Below are 17760 nucleotides of genomic sequence, written 5' to 3'. Positions count from 1 at the left end.
CCCAAACGAGATTTCGAGTTTCTTAAAACTTAATGAAATGCAATTAACTCAGATTTTTCTGCCTCTCTTACAACTTTGTTTAGAAGCAGCCAACACAGTCAAAGGTATTAGAGAAGAATGGTGGGAAAGAGGGGAAAACAAGAACTGAAAAAATAATCACATAAGCCTCATTTCCACAGAAAACCAAACTAAAATTGAACAAAGAAACTATAACAGTAATGGAAATTTTGGTACACCTTGAAGAGAGTGTTTAAGTCTAACGTCTACATTTTGTAAGCAACATTCACCGTATTTTAGAGACCAACTGTTGGTACCTCTGCTTCGTGTTCTGCTCCTGCTTCTGCTCCGGTCTCGATCCCTGTCCCGCAATCTCTCTTTACTCCAACTTCTACTTCGACTCCTGCTGTAGCTCCGACTTCTCCCTCTTCTTCTGTTGTATCGATCCCTATAGGAATCTCTTCTGGGAGGATTTCGGTCATAATCTCTCTTTCGAGAACGTTCATCTTTCTTCCTTTCATCGCGGCTTCTAAACATGCAATTTTGCTAGTTGTTACTTACAAGAATTAAAAATCTCAAAAAACGGCAACGGTAAATAAGGTAAAAGATACAAAATGAATTTAACTATGGTCCTTCGTTTCTTCTCAGACTATGAAAATACTTTCATTTAGTTTATGAATTTTATCATCCAGAAATCTTTTAAATTGTAAAGTATTGTCTCTGCCCCAAAATGCACCTTCTGCCAGTTGGAAATAACAAAAAGGTAAGGGTTATTGATTGAACAAATGTCTTCTAAATTCAAATTACCTCTATTCTATCTCAGTAGTGAACAATAAGTGTTGTAATATAAATTAACATTAAAAAATAAACATAAAAGTCAAGTGTAATAGTTGTACACAACTTGGAGACAGTTTACACAGTCACTTATATACTCACATTTTAACTACATTTGCGTAAAAGCAACAAAGATCTTACTTTTAGACTTAATAGGTGACTATAAGGAAAAGAAATATTTAATTGAGTAGCACTATAAACATATAAAAATCCAAATCTATCTAATTATTGATACAATACAAGAGATCAAGCAAACTTTATTACCTGGTATCTCTGTAGCGAGAACTTGACTGAGGAGGGCTGTGATTTAGCCTTCTAGAAAACTTTTTCTCTCGTTCTTCCTCTTTAACTATCTGAATTTTAAATATATACATCAAAACATGAGTACACTGTACTGAAGACTTCTGCACATCCAAATAAACAAAAATCTCAAATGCTAAACAAAGTCAGCAGTAACAACTGAACCAAAACAAGATTTTTACTTCTAATGCAATGAGGGAATCTTTGAAACATATTAAAATCTCATTTCTGAGAACATTCAGGGAAGTGGTTGGGAGAAAATAAAGTAGCAAAAGAAACCCTTACTATGCTGCACTGAAAACGCATCAGCTTTTGATACAATTGGACATATCCATATTGAGGTGAAGCAACAGATCTGGAGGGATATGAATGTTCAACGACTGGCACAACAAGGTCTTTTCCTCTTTGACAGGTTAGCAGGCTCAGATCATGGTTAAATACTCATACAACCACATCTAAGCTGCTGTTGCGAAGGGCCAAACATACTTTTTTCCAGCTTGTAGAACCAACTAGAATCACCAGTACCAGGGTAAGGATTGAGCAGCTCAAGGAATGACAACTGCCATTAGGAAGGGAAAATTTAAAGGGCAACATAATTAGAGCAGCCTCCAGAGCAAAGAACTAAGGCAGGTTGTATCATACTTCCCACAATACTCAAGAACTTTCTTTGCATTTGCCTAGTAGAACGATTGTGGTTTACCTATGAAATTATGTTACAAAAAATTGTGCAGCAGTACTCAACATACAAGGGAAAAACTTTCTGACATTTTAAAGCTGTCATTCAAGATTTGGGACTACTATTAATAAACAAATAAACATGATGAAATTGAACGACGTAAGTAAACTGCGGGAATGAGGGAAGAAGACATACATTTAAAATAAACTCAGTGCTTACCTCTTCTTTTTTTGTCTCTTTTTCCTGGTGCTGAAAAAACTCTACTTTCAGGCTTCCTGACGATGGTTGCTCTGGTGGAGGTAGATAGCTTTTTGTATTCACAGCATCAAACAATTTTTCCACAAATATCTGAGTTTCTAAAAGTAAAAGAAGTATAAAAATAAGTATCCAACATTCAAAACTTCAGTTAATATTTGTTTTTAGAAAAAAAAAATCACCAGAAAGTTAAAACAATGAATAGTGCTTTAGTATTTTTTAATACTCTTCTTTTATGTTTTGTATTTCAGAAGGAGCTTTACAGAGTCAAGAAATGTCAATAACAACAGTGTTTCATAAAGGCTTTAAATCCCTGAGTTTTTAATGTCTTTTAATCAACTATCTGGAATAATACTTTCAGAATACATACAGAACTTCACTGCTTTTAATTCAGGTAATAATTCTAACCATCTTCAATTTTCTTTCAGGAATACCAGTAGACAGAAAACATACTTAATAAAACTTACATATTGTGCTATACACCTGTTTAAAATATATATACCTATTTATGCAAATTGAATTACATAATTCCAAGTAATAAAGCTTATAAAGAGATAAACACAGGATTGTACATTAAAAGATTGTTTGAATTTAACAGGGCAAACTTTCACTCAGGCTTCATAGCTAAATACCATACCTTTTTGAAGAAATACATCCAACTGATCAACACACAATGCCTTTAGTTCCTTCTCACTTTTATCCTTCTTTACCAAAGCCAGAACATATTTAGCTAGGGCAGATGGATCTGCATCGCATCTGCAAATAGAGAACAAATAAAACACAGAATCCATTAAATTACAGAAGTGAATGTCTATAACTGGTATGACCGATACCATATACAGGACCCAAACCTTTCCTAGCAAAGTAATTGAAAAACACCCACGGGTATTTTCTAAGACTCAGTCCAGATATGAAAAATCACAAAGTATCACATTTTTCTCCAGAGACGATTCTCTACAAGTGAGATTTCCAAAGAGTATTCCACAGAGTACTTTAGAACAAACTAGGAAGAACAATTTAGAGTGAAACAGCTTCAACTGCTTAACAGTCTTAAAAATACAAAAACTACAACAAATACTTCCATAATTTCTCAATGATGAAATCAGTGAAACATTGTAACACTGAGTGACTGATGGAAAAAGAAGTCCGTCTATAGAATTATAAATGAATGAAGTGATACAGCAGAAGTGAGTGATACTACAAAAAAAAGAAAAAAAAACAGGGAAAATTTAACACTTGCATGCTAGTGATGTGATACAGACAGCTAGCTTGTTTGGGTGATCAGCAAAATTAATAATGGTGTTTTAAAAAACTAGAAGAGGAAATAAAATTGCACTGATGTGTCCTAACTGTACGTTCTCCCTATCAAAAATAACTGCAAAACAAGTAAAATTAAAGTATGGTCAGGGAGTTGCTCTGAATATGAGTATCATACGAATACTGACTGCTACACCGAATTATGTCCACAATGACTGAACAGAACAGCAACTCCAAGTCTCTTCCACGTTAAAACAAATGAAATTTCAACACTGAAGCTTAATGAAAAGTCTTAATGTTGATAATTTAACTGACACATATATTAGATGCTGGAAACAAATCCTTCGCAACTTCATGCTACTTAATTCATTTTCCCAAAGAAGCTCTCTCTTGCACTTCACCCAACATCCTCCGCACAAATATATCCACTAAGCAAAGGAAGCAGATCTGTCAGCACATATCCATCCTTAGGAGATCCTCTGGATACCCTGGGCCCAGCATGGAGTACTCTGAAATTAAAGGTCAAAGCCTCAAACATAACTCAGCATCCTCCAGAAAGCAGGCAGTAACAGAATTTCATGCTGTAAAAGCAACCTGAGCTGCTAGGGGACATAGCACAATTTTCTGTATTAGTCTGCATTACTCACAGAAACAGGAGATGGGAGTTCACAATCAGCCTAAACTCCAGAAGAACTGCACACACTAAACCAACAAAATGCAGCTGCATACTGTTAATCAAAGAAAAAGCTGCACACTGACTCAAAAACTCTTCCAGAATCTTTGCCTTCCAACTACCACATCTGGTTTGCCCCTGCTCAGATTTAGTAATTCTTTACCCAGCAAAAAAATGCTGTCCAGGCACAAAGTCATCTTGAAAACAGGCACAGAGCCTTGTAGGCTGAGAATGACAGAACTGCATGCCTCCCGCTGATCCGCTGCTAGCGCCGAGCACATCGTTTCACCTGGATGCCTATGTCAAGCAGATCCATCAGGCATGTAGGCTGCAGCGAGGGTTGTCGTCCCACACAGCCCCCACAGGTCTAAATTCTAGCACTTCTCCACTTACGAATGGCTGAATTTGCAAAATTAATATTCAATTGTTCCTTAATCTGACTCTAATGTCACCACAGAAGCTATGCATTCTTCTCCCAGTTTAAAGCTGAATCATGCCTCAGAAAATTACTGTGCCATTTTCATACTGCATATCAACAGTCACGAAAGGAAAACAATTTTGGGAGGAAGGGACAATTTTCACATGACAATCCATAAATTTCTTCTTCTCCTCCTTTCTATACTTCACAAAAATCAGATAAAACACTACAATCTTTTTTTTTTTTTTATTATTTTCAATTTCCCCAGATTTGTTTTTATACAGTAATACAAAGTCAGATATCAGTTAAAAATCTGCTACAACTCATTTAGATGACACACGAATGCACCCAAAATTATTTAGTGGAAAAAAAAAATGGTCTAGAAAGTAAAAACCCACGGATGTCTAATGTTAGCTACTGCAGTTTATTTTATTTAATTCTCCAGCTACTACAGTAGCAACTATAAGATATTAAATATTAAATTTACTTTAAATTTTTTTTCCTCTCATAAGCAGAGCAGAAAATATAAAACCTTGTCTGGAAAGCCATCTAGATTCCAAAAAGTTTAAAACATGGCACACAGCAGTTTAAAAGTAACAATTAGTGCTTTTCTCCCCTATCCTCCAAGGCTATTATCTACCCAACAACGATCTCAGAATTTCATTCCATCCACTCAACTCCAAGAAAACATCCTCAATAAAAACGTACATAAATGTGCTTTTCATTTCAAAAAGACAGAATCACATTCTCCTGTGGCACTGTCTTTGCATTTATCATTCCATATGTGATATTACCACACACCAAAGATGCAAAACAAATTTACTGAACTCTATTATCACTATACAATATGTAACTGCAGAAATTCCCCAATACACAGCAGAAAGAACTTACATGCTTTCACGTTAAAACTACTTATTTTGGCTACTCGACGCATTTTATTTTTTCAAGAAATACTAACACAGAGGAATTATTTCAAATTGATGCAAATTAAGTGACAATGACTATAATGTATTGTGCAGTTGAGATGGCAAAAACGTTTTTGTCAACTAACAGAATGAGATTTTGTGATTTTTTTCCACTTTTAATATAAAACTGCAAATGATCTTTATGCTGAGAAGCTGACTTCTTGATGTATGGACTTGAAACAGAAGCCACTTCTTCTATGACTGTTCAAAGCTTAAAAAAAAAAAGATTGGTTTTCTCCACATTGTTGTGAAGACCATGCCTGTTTCTGTATTAGCATTTAGATATATTTAATGAGTTCATAGTATGATCTTTCACTGGTTTTCGGAGTCTTGTACAATGTTGCTTTCTTAAGATGATGGAAAAATCAAACTGCTAGCAACATAAGTGGCAGAAGAGAGCAACAAGAGGCCTCATTGCATTACAAAAGATGTTTAAATTTACCAAACTGTGAATCCAGGAGGTCAGTCTGACATTTTCTGCTCTTTACAGCTATTCGAGTTCTGGATGTTACCTTTCATGTTTTTGTTTGGGGGAGGGTTGCTTCATATCTATTTTTTCACTCTGAGAGAATTCTGACATATTGTGTATAAATTCTCCATCCTCCACTTACTTCAGTCAGAATCTACTGAGTTTGATGACAGGGGGCTTGCTGGTACCCAAGTTCTTACGTTCTCTAGTTCAACACTATATTCTTAAAGAATATGAGCCTCTTTGCGTGTGAATAGTAGGCAATATAGTTGCAGTACATCTGCTGTGCACACACGGATGTTTCATGCATTTTGAGCTAGCTTTATCACATTTTGTAAGCCTGACTTGTATTTTATACTCTTATAGTTGACAATGTTTTATTAAGTGGTGTCACTTTGAAGAAAACAGGAAAGGCCCCCACGCTGAGACAACAGCAAAATACACTGTAGCACAAGGATTCTTCACACTGTATATAGCATATTGTCTTCTTGCAGATTAAAAAGATCAATAGTGTGAGGAACGTAATTGACTATCTAGAAAAATTAGAAAAATGAGGCTACCACCTATGCATTTCAAATAGCTTAAGCACCATTTCAGAATTCAAAACAAATTTATATTTCAATTATAGCATTCACTGAATAATATATATTTTCAATGGTTAGATATAGGTTTGAATCCTTAGCTTAACCTGAATATGATGCACACACACCACAGACCTAAACAGAAATTAAATATGTGCATTAAAAGTATTTTGAGTTTAGATTTAAATTCATTCTTATGCTAAAATTTGGTTACTAGAAAAAAAACATCAAAATGCATTTATATGCATAAAATAACATTTCTCAACTTCAAATCCTCTATCTACATTCCTTCAAGTTTTTGTAGGGCTGTGCTACATGCCTCGATGATCACATAAATTTCTATTTTTTTTTAATCAAGCAAGCAAAAACCAGTTGGTATAATCATCTGAACCGATTTTCACTGTAGAAGAACAATTCCTGCTACAATTAAACACCACAGCACATTTTCTTTCGCCCACTTACTAGATATATGATCTTAACCAGAAATGCTAAATGTTTTTACTTCTAGTATTGCTTTCTTTACAGGGTTTGTACTATATTAGTCAAAAATGCTGTCTCTACTGCTCTATGCTAGACAAGGGAAATTACTTTGGAAATCCTGCTTTAATAAACACTATATAACATACAGGTAGAGATGGAAGAATACTCTTGCTAGAGCTCTACATGTTCTTCAGGGAATGATCTGGATACCTCTAATTGCTAACCACTGGAGAAAAGCTTCAAAAAGGAAAGTAATGGCCAATCAAATACTCTGCTTAACTGCAGGAGCAAGAGCTCGTAACTACAACAAAACTCAAGGAAAAATTCAAAATCCCTCTTTGAAAATCCATTGCTTCCAATCTCATCTGCTTTTGCAGAGATTATTTCAATTCACCATTTCAAATAAAGAAAAAGCAGAAAAGGAATACTGAAGATGTAAAAGCATTTTTAAGCCATAAAAAGATGTAAGTAATGAATGTTTGAGGATGTACAAGTAACTTGGTTGAAGAGGACTCACTTCTCTGTACAGTCTTTTTCCTCTTCTAAATTATTTTTAATTTCAAAGTAAATGTTAATACTTTGCAATTCTTTAAGCACCATTCAACCAGCCAGTTTCCAGTATTCAGATTTACATATTTTAAAATATAAAATACTAAATACGTTCTGAGAACCCACTTTAATTTTCATAAACACATTCAATTACAAGCATCAAATCAATCTAAAAATTCAGTGGATGTGAAATACATATGGAAGTTGTTTGCCAAGAAGTTTCACTGGTGTAGCTGTACACACAAAACCTCTTACCAACAGCAAAGCTTATACTAACTTGAAAAGACTTTGGCAAAATAGCTAAAAGCAATTCAACAAGGCAGATAAGCTAAACCAGCAAAATACCTTTGTACATAAATATTGCATCAGAATCATTTTCTAAGACACTGCATGGAAATACAGTAAGTATCTTCCAAGTTTTAAGAGCGAACAAACACAAACTTTGACAACAGTATGCTAAGGATACATTTTATCAGGTTAGTGCCTATGAAGGTATTTAAAGGATCAGCAAATACTGAAAGATACAACATTCTGTTTGAGTATTTTAAATATAGGAGTTTGAGTATTTTAAATATAAGAGGAAGACAGATCTGAAAGTCTCTGTTGGGCTCAGTACCTAAGTATCAATTGAGAACTTCAGGTATGTCTCCCGGACAGGGCCCTGAACTCTCCATCAAGAGAGAGATCCCAAATACTGTACATAAGGCCACTAGGACTCCTGTTACAGTTCTTTCATCAAACTGAAGGGAAAACAAAACCAACAACAAAAAACACCACACAAGTGATAAATTCTTAAAAAAAGAGAAGAAAAAATTGCAAGGAACTGAAAAGTGGTAAAAGAGTCAAGAATAAAAAAATGATAGTTATGAGGTTGATGAGAGCATATATGAATATTTCACATATTTAAATATCTTATTAATGTTACCTGTCCTACTACAATCTGATTTCCCCATATAATGTTGTGGAATAATTGCCAGAGTTGATTTAGAAATTAAACTGATATTCACATTTTAAAGGAAAGGTACAGCAGTGAAGATGCAGAGTGGGGTGTAACTGCACTACCTAAACATTCCCTAGGCCTCCATCCTTAGGTGTTGGCCACACTAGAAGAATTTGGTGTGCTGACTCTAAGAGGAACTGTATGGAGGGTGGAGCAGAGTGGAGACACCGCAGCCAGGCTCTGTGATAAAATGGGAACTTGAAGCTACATCGGAACCAATAAGCATCATACTTGCTGGGCCAACGGCCTGTGATGTTTTTGACAAAATGCTATCCTTTTGGTGAACTTCTCATTATAATATTGTAGTATCAAAACACACCTCCATCCCAAAGGCTACTCGCCTCCAAGGTGTAACCACACCTCACTGGGATTGTGTTTTAAATTTTTCTGTCTATACCTTTAAAAGCAAAGTGAGAAAATTTCGGGCCTAAGGTATGTATAACTAGAGTCACTCAAGCTCCACCTAAAAGACAGAAAACTATATAAATTAGGTTAAGGGAGAAAGGGTGTTAGAGAAGATACCATTGTGTAAGGGAAGACACCTTCTGATTTCTGGGATCAGTTGACAGGCTGAGCCCCCCCCTCATTAGGGCACCTTTGGGTAAGATTCAAACACTTGGTTATGCCAACTGCCCCCAGGAAACTTAGAAATCTCTATAGAGTCGCTTTACATCTTTTAAGGCATTTGTAGCCAGGCAGTATTACTCATACTCTTGGTATTTGCATGTGCTTTGCAGACAGTGAATTTATCACTGGCAATCCAAAGAACCTGTGTATGTACCTGCTGCTTTAATAAACTGCACTAGTCATTAATCTAGCCATGGTAGGTCTCATTGAACACAACCAAACTCTGTAAGTGTGGCCGTGGAACGTTGACTAGACTGAGGGTGTGCTACGTTATTTGTGAATCTGTAATCGTGATAGTTCAGGGCCCTGAACAAGACTGGACTTGTAACGATGCATTGGACATCACTCCCAATTACTTTAACCTTTAACATAACAGATGTCTTCCAACCTGACAAAGCACAGACGAAGTAGAGATGCATATTCTTGGTATCCTACGTATATACCAAGCTGAAGCCTTTTAAAATAGAAAGCAATTAGCTTGAGGAAAGGTCTGAAGTATTTAAAAATCAGACATTTTCCTCTCGGGGGGGACTACAGATGGACACAACACATTTGCAGCGCTATAAAGTTCTTCATGTTGCAATTCATCATTTAAGTCAGTTCTCAATAAACCACGAAGCCAGTCTGAGATGCAACTTCAAAGGTGTAATAATTTCTGATTTTTTCTCTGGATGTAATATCCACAAAATTTGGTGCAGACCTGGTACTACCGTGCTGCAGTAAACACTTTAGAAATCATTTTAGTAAGAGAAAAATCCTTTATTTTGTTAAAAAAAATCTAACAGGCATGGCAAAACAAACCGGTTTACATTTTACAGTTAATGGACAACAGATTAATCATTGCATAGAAAGTGAATTTTTGGCAGCTTTTCACACCTTTCCTATGAAGGGAAGTTTAGTATTTCAGTGTCTACCCTCTGGTGACAATACTTGGTCCTTCCATGCAAACTCCTAAAGGGAAACATACCTAGGAAGTGTTGAACTATAGGGCACTTAACCATTTTACTGTCCGGGGGGGGGGGGGAAGGGAAAAAGAAATCCCAAACTGAAACTGTCCAATTGTAAACTGACAGTTTTCACACAATGAATTGTTACTCAACTTGGAGGGAAAAAAATGGTTGGTGGAGGGAGAGGAACAAGGACAGAACAGAAACTTCTATCAAGTCTCCTTGTAACCCAAATGCTGGTCAGTCATTTCCAATCTTTTTCATTGCTTTCCTTCAATCTAATGCCAAGAACCTCAACCTGAAGTTAACTAAGTTAACTTTGGAGATGGCTTGTGCACACCCAACTTTTTTTTTTAAGAGGTAAAAGAAACTATATGATTTTTTTTGTTAGATTCTTTTTTAAATGACTGTACCTTTAAGTTAATGTGCAAAAATGAATGTACAAAAAGATACTGCAAGTCCTGAAACTAGTTTCTTAACAAATTTAAACTACCACAACAAATTGCAACCACAAAAGCATGCCTGAAATCCTCCAGGCAGTGAATGGTCTTTCTGTAAAGAAAAGTACTTGTAGCTGCATGTTATTTGTCTCACTCTAATCCTCAGAATTCACAACCTAAACTCCATGGTCTAGTTTTGTTGCCTGAAGATTAATATTTATACTTCTCTAGGATACTGTTCAGTCCTTGACATTAACCAAAGCGGGCATGGCTATGTTTGAGGGCTGAGAGACATGTTTTGTATTTACAGGGCTGAGTGTGTGCAGAAAAATTAGTATGCTGCTCACTGGACAAAGTAGCAAGTCTAACACAGGCAGCTGTACCATTTGGTTGTGTTGCTACTACTTAAGATACTATATTCCACAATCTGTGGAAAGCTGCAGCGCTCAAAAATTAAAATGAATGACAGACTCATTCAGCAAGGTCTGAATTTTATCTTGAGACAGTACTATAGATGGGAAGGACAACTCTTGTAATGCTCACTTTCAGTAACTCTTTACAAGTATAGATATACTTAAGGAATGCAACAGACTCCGATGCTCTAACACAAGTTACTGATGTCATTACAACACTTTGAAGTTACGATACCCTAATCTTACAAGTTCATACAGGTGCAACCTGCAACCAACAGCTTAAAAAGCCACCTCAGGATTCAAAACAGCTTTCAAGAGGCAGAACAGCCACCAGCTTGCTGGTCATCCAACACGTGTTCAATGTGGAAAGCAAAAATCACTGCTGTATCTCCAGGGCCTGCAAGGCAGCCAAGGGGTTCTATTTTGCTGGTGATGAGTAAGAATAAGAAAGGTTCGATATAACAAGAATAGTTTTCCCATCTTTTATCTTTTAATTTCAACTACTCCTTCCTGTAATACCAATATTGTCATTCTATCACAGTACCTTTCCAAATAAGCATAACCCCATCAGCACCGGAGGTTAGGAAGGTTCAGCTCCAAATACGGCAGCTCTCCATGAGCCAGGGAAGCCAATGAGAGTTTAAATGGATGCATTAGAATAACTTCGCCAGCAGTGAAAGTGCTACAACAACGCTGTGTATTTGTGATTTATAACAGTTATAAATACTTTAATGTAAAGTGTTAATAAATACTTTAAGGCGTTAATAGAGGAAGTTAAATGAAGATATACACTGCTTTTGAACTTCTTAGGAAGTTTCTTGGGAAATTAAAGTGAAACGTCCTGATAGGCTGATGAGTATTACCAGATGGATGGTAAGCAACATGTACAAGGAAATGAACACCGAGGTTTTTCATTTTGTCTTCTTTCAGTGTCTTGGGTTATCACTGTATTTATTCCTCATACCACTGTTCAACCTCCTTTACTCACCACTTTTCTTAAGTTAGTGGGTGAAGAGAACTAACCAGTAGCCAATTAATAATTAAGCAAAGATCCAAACACACAAAAAACACGAAGATTTAACAGAGAAAGGTTGAAAAACATGGCAAACAAACAGAATAGCGAAGGCACAGCTGAATACCAGCTTGTTTCCCATAAAATATTCCAGTAACAAATAAACTATTCTTTAACAATTTGGATTTTATTCCCTCTGTTAAAGTAGTTACAATGCAATGATCATTTATAGAATTAAATGATGCAAAAAAACCTTCCAATTCAAATGAGGTATGCTTAAATACTGCATAAACATTGTTTTACATTTTTTTCCATCTTTCTTTCAAGTCTGACTTTGTAACTGAGCAGACCTCAAATGTGAATATAATAAAGACAAAAAATAGATATGGGAACCTTAATCAACTTTTAAGTAAACACAATGGGCCAGCAAAAGATTTTAATTAAATGTATTTTACACAAAGTAATTAAAAATAAGAAAATTTTTCATTGTGAAGAATTAGGGCAAGGGGGAGAATGTTACCATGTCTTATAAGGCAAAACAGAGTGCAGCATTTGGACAGAAATTTTTTTTCACACTCTAATTAAAGAAAAAAATGAAAAAGACCTGCCTACTTAGAACTCTGCCAAGCCAGATCCTGTCATCCAAGCAAGCATATATACACAGTTTACATAGGATCTGGAATGCACTTGCAGAAAAGGAATCCATCACAATAGATACGGCTCAGCGAAGACTTTGCTAGTACAGAAATTAGAGGTGACAGGCATGAGGTTATATTCCAAGTTTACAATTACTTTCAAACACTCTACAGGAGCCATACCATGGACAAGAAGAAGTTATATAACAACAGAAACTTAAGCATACCACAACCTGCAAGAAACAAAGACAACTGTTGACACAAGTACCTTCTTTACAGAGCTGGCCTTAGCGAAGCATACTAGATAGCTCCAGTCAATCACTTAGCAGCCACCACACAGAAGTACTTCTGGTACTTCGTTTACACTGGTACTACATTCATATATGTGTATCTATATAATAGCTGCGTGCACATTTTATGATTCTCTGAGAACCAAAGTCAGCTTTTCAAAGAGGTATTCCCCAAACGACAAAAGCAGCCTCTGCTTTGGAGAACTGTAGAAAGTTACTGGAGAACTACCACCCCTCAAGTCGAGCACAACAGCACTTGCAGTTTCTGCCTTACTGCAACACAACCGAACTGTCAAGAGTGTTTGTATGGAAGGTCACCGAGGCTATGATGGAGGCATTAGAGAAGTCCAGAAAGTTTAACAGAGAGAGAGAAGGGGGAGGGAGAGGGGGAGAGAGAGAGAAGCATGAACAAAAAAATTCCCAAAACTAAACCCTCTGTCATCCCCCTATTCCAAACTTTCTTGTTTATAACAGTATTCACCAAAGGCCTCACATGAGAGTAAGCCAACAACTAAAAAAGGCCCAGCCTATACAAACATACAACGCTGGTTTCATTATATTTAAAAGCTGACATTCCTGCTAATTCGTTGTAAAAGTTTAAAAGGTAAAACTTTCTGATAAAAGGAAACAACCATCATGGATATTGACATTTTCTAGTTCTGAAATACATATTTCAGAAACATACATGTTACAGCCTTTGGGACAAGTTTTACATCTTGATCAAAAACTGGTAGATACTTTGAAATGGGCAACTTGAAAAATAATAATTACCTAGCCTAGATATCTACCACGCAAATATAAACCTATACAAAGGTGTCTATAAAATTTATTTTCTTCTTAAGAAGATTTCTCCCCTTGCAACCACCAAGAAAACAGCTCCAAAAGATCTAATATGGTGATATATTTCTTAGTGTAGTCAGGAAATCCAGCTGCCTATCTTGCAGCTAAAGGTTTCTGAAAGAGCCACAAGATGAAAATATTTGTCATTTTTGTTTCATTAAAAGGAAAAAAAATATTTTCAAACTACGGTAACACCACCAAGTGCCCAGCACTTAGGGCCTCATTGTACTAGTACAGAACTAACACTTCCAGAGAAGTAACTGCATACTAAAATTTTCATATGGCCAGAAGCTATGACTGTAGGTATACATTTCAGATACCTGAGATCAGAAGAATCTCCAAGAGTATTTGACCGGTAGGAAAAGACAATACTTCTCCGCTAAATCCAGGGTTTAATGGGATAATGCAGTTATACAGGACACTGCACAAAACCAAGTGACAGTTGAGTTTATCAGTTCCTGCCGGCTTTTTTCCTCCCAGAATTAAAAATTTAGAGAACTCAACATCCTCCAGGTCAGCAATTCCCCACCCCACAACATATTTTCCAGCATGAGAACCACACTTGAACTGCTCACACATTACATTTAATTTAAGAGAAAAACGTTGGTGCCTGAAAAACTGATCTCAAAACCTGAAAAACACGATTTCACTCTTTAACTGCTGTTACTACCAGACAGCAGATCAATATTTAGACAGAGGAACATCAAACAACCTACCTGGGCTTGTTAACAGAATAAGAAATTACAACTATACATCACTAATGAACAGAGCCTGGGGAGAAGATGGAGGAACTAATCTGACCTCTAACTAAATAACATCTGACAAAGTTTTGCTAGTTTTTAAGATTATGAATAGGAAATGTATAAACAAGTACAAACTTCAGCTCCTGATATGTAATATGCAAGTGCAGAAAAGCAGACTAAATGCATTTGGATATAGATCTGCAAAATTAAAATAACCTGACACATTTAATCAAGAAAGGGATTTTGAAGTCAACTGAAGCCCTACTGCAAATGTCAACAGCAGAATTCCAGTTACAGATTTCACAGAATTTGACAATGCTCATGAATTGTTTGTGACTAACGTATCAATCCCCAACAGCTTCTTGAGAAGTAAGCGAGCAAGATTCAACATTTCAAACTATCAGCACATATTTTGGAAACTACGAGGTTTTCCAAAGTTAAATACTACCTGTTACAAACCTCTCAAAGAGCATGCTCTTAATATTGATATCAAAGTGCTGATTACCATTAACAGAATATTCCTACAAGAAAAGTGTTCAGATACTAATCGGGAACATTCTGCATTTGAAGATTAATCATGGTAATAGATCAGCTGGATCTATTACCACAGAACAGAGTATGCGTTCTTGTTTTAGTAACACCTTACAGTTAGGCTAAAGGAAGATTATTAGTTCACCTTCTTCACAAGAAAAATTAAAAAAAATATATCTTACCACAGTCTTAAGGGTCAAGCGTTTTGTGTAAATGCACGCAGAGAAATTTATTGCAGGCCTAATTCAAAGTCCACTTGAATTAATCTCAAGAGTCATCAATTTCAGTTTTGTTTGGATTAGGTCTCATGGAAAAATGAACCACCTTCCTGCAAAAAGCCCAAGTGAAGCTCTCCTAAAAGTGCCCCAGAATTTTAGTTCCCGAGCCTTATTCAAGTTATTTCAACATGAGCCATACAAATTGTATGTGTACATACATATACTTAACTCATGTTTATGAAAGCCATAAACCAAATTTCCCCATCCCCCCTCCTCCATTCATTACTGTCAGAGTAAAACCAACAGGGGCCATGCATCTCAGAAGAAAAGTTAATACCAGAATTAACTTACAAGCTCTAGTTCTACTGACTCAAATCAAGCTCTAGAAACTTAATACAGCTCTGTTAGAATTGTGTTTTGTAATGGTAAGTCAAGAGTATGTTTTGATCTGAAATGTCTACAGACACTATACTTCCAGAAGATGAAACCTTTTAAACTGAGTTCAGGTATTGATGCTATTAAAACATCATCCAGAGAAGGAAGATGTGTACTACACGGATTATTTGCAGCAGAGTCCTAATTACTCACGTGGATGTTATGTTCAGAGGCCCAGCAGGTACTCACAAATAGGCAAATTTTTCTCTGGGGCTCCTACCCCCAAGAGCTCTTCAGAACTGATGCAACAGGGAGGAAAACACCAGAGTGCCAAATACTCAAAACGACTATGAACGATGGGTGAAAAGTGTTAGGGGGCAGACCCCAAAAACGCAAAATATCTATACTAGAAGACATGAGCCCTCTCAGAGAAGGTCACCGCACAGGGTGGCGGGCCGTGGCCATTACGCCGGCCTCTCCGGGGGGAGCTGCGCGGGCTGCACACGCGTTACCTCCCGCTTACTCCAGCCTACAAAGGGAGCGAGCACGGGCGCTGCCGATGAACGTGGTCGCTAGGGGGAGAAGCTGCATCCTTAAGAAAAAGACGATCCTACCTACCTCCCAGACGAGGACTGTGCCGGGAGAAGCGGGGGCACGGCACAGCCCCAGGCCCCCACGGAGAGGGAAAAGGGGCGGCGGAGAAGGGGGGCAGCAGGAGGTCACCTCCTGGGGTGCTCTCCCCTCCCCTGAGAATCCCCGGTTTTCTTCCAAAGGAGGATTTTATTTGAGGCGGGGGGAGGGAGGGGGAGAGGGGTAGAATGGGGGCGAGAGAGGGTAAGGGTCGCGGCTACTCACATGGGCTCCAAGGTTTTGCTGAGCCAGGATTTCAGCGCCTCGAAGTTTTCTATGATCATTTTAACCACCATCCAGAGCGGCCCGGGCCCCCCGTCTCCCCGGCAGCAGCAGCAGCAGCACCACCACGGACAAACAACGACGGCGGCGGGGCCCGTGCCGTCCCACCGGCCGGGACCCCGGCTGCCGCCGCGCCTCCCCCCTCGCCCCCCGAGGCCGAACCCGGTCCCGAGGCCGCCTCTCCCGGTTCGGCAGGGGCCCGAGGCCCAGCGCCACGAAGGGGGCGGAACCAGCCGAGCGGCGGCGGTTGCTCTCCGCTGCTTCGCCGACAACCGCGGCCCAGCGGCCCCGCGAATCCCTTCCCCTTTTTCTTCCCCTTCCTCCTCCTCCTCCTCCTCCTCCTCCTCTTCCTCGGAGGCGGCCGGCGGGCACGACAAGCCCCGAAACGCGCCGCACCCCCCCCCCCCCGCGCGCCCCTCAGCCGCAGAGCGAGGCGGAACGCTCGAACGAGCAGGTAAGATGGCGGCGCGGCGCTGTCGCGAGGAGAACGGGTCTCGCGAGGGCTGGGCGGCGCGCGGGGACGGGCGGCAGGCGGGGCGAGGCCGCCGCGCAGGGCCCGTCCGTCAGAGCGGCCCCGGGGCCTGGTGTCTCGTGTCGCCTCCCGGGGGGGAGGCTGCTGGGGGCTGATGGCGCTGTCAGGGCGACCTGGGGAAAAAGGAAGGGAGGAGTTCGGTTCTCGCTCCCCCGCGGCAGAAAATTTCATAAGTGTTTACAGCTGGAAAATTAAAAAAAAAGAAAAAGTAAAAATGTCTTTAAAAAAAATAAAGTTCTCAGCATTTTCCTGACCAGATCTTCATATCCCATGTTCTTATATTGGTTAGAGTAGAAATTTCTTTAAAAAAAAAAAAGTTCTCAGCATTTTCCTCACCAATTCATCACATTCATGTTTTTATTACTGTTCAAAACCTCGAGGGAGGGAGAGAGGTATTTTACACCCACCGGTGTCCATCTCCTGGATAAAAACACCAGCGTGGTCATAGAATCATTAGGGTTGGAAAAGACCTCCAAGATCATCTGGTCCAACCACCCCCCTACCACCAATGTCACTCACTGTACCATGTCCCTAAGTATCGCATCCAACCTTTCCTTAAACACCCCCAGGGACGGTGACACCACCACCTCCCGATCACAGTGTAAACCCTGCCATGGCATGTGGCACTGCTCTTGGGAGCATAATCCCAGCAAACACACATATTGACCTCAAAATGGAGGTTATCCATAGGGTTCAGGCCTAGCAAGGCACGTTGAACCTCGGTTCCATCTCCCCAGCCTCAGGCTCATGGGTTGGGCCCACAAGGGGACAGTCAGCAACACTATGGGGTC

General features: G+C 38.7%; 1 protein-coding gene across 4 annotated transcripts in view; it reads right to left on the bottom strand.

The window, feature by feature from the left end:
- Window positions 1–16901, bottom strand: part of RBM26 (RNA binding motif protein 26) — a 52469-nt gene extending 35568 nt beyond the window's left edge. For all 4 annotated transcript variants that reach the window (XM_035565184.2, XM_035565186.2, XM_035565185.2 and 1 more), the window contains exons 1-5: window positions 16381–16901; window positions 2700–2818; window positions 2027–2163; window positions 1096–1184; window positions 315–526 (exon numbers count right to left, since the gene is read on the bottom strand). In XM_035565184.2, coding sequence (XP_035421077.1) covers window positions 315–526; window positions 1096–1184; window positions 2027–2163; window positions 2700–2818; window positions 16381–16451 — 628 coding nt within the window. In that variant the 5' untranslated portion in view covers window positions 16452–16901. The remainder of the gene's footprint in view (window positions 1–314; window positions 527–1095; window positions 1185–2026; window positions 2164–2699; window positions 2819–16380) is intronic.
- Between the last annotated feature and the right edge of the window lie 859 nt (window positions 16902–17760).

This window comes from Cygnus atratus, chromosome 1 (assembly GCF_013377495.2).
Source record: "Cygnus atratus isolate AKBS03 ecotype Queensland, Australia chromosome 1, CAtr_DNAZoo_HiC_assembly, whole genome shotgun sequence".
Taxonomy (NCBI): Eukaryota; Metazoa; Chordata; class Aves; order Anseriformes; family Anatidae; genus Cygnus; species Cygnus atratus.
This window is presented reverse-complemented; position numbering and strand designations above follow the sequence as displayed.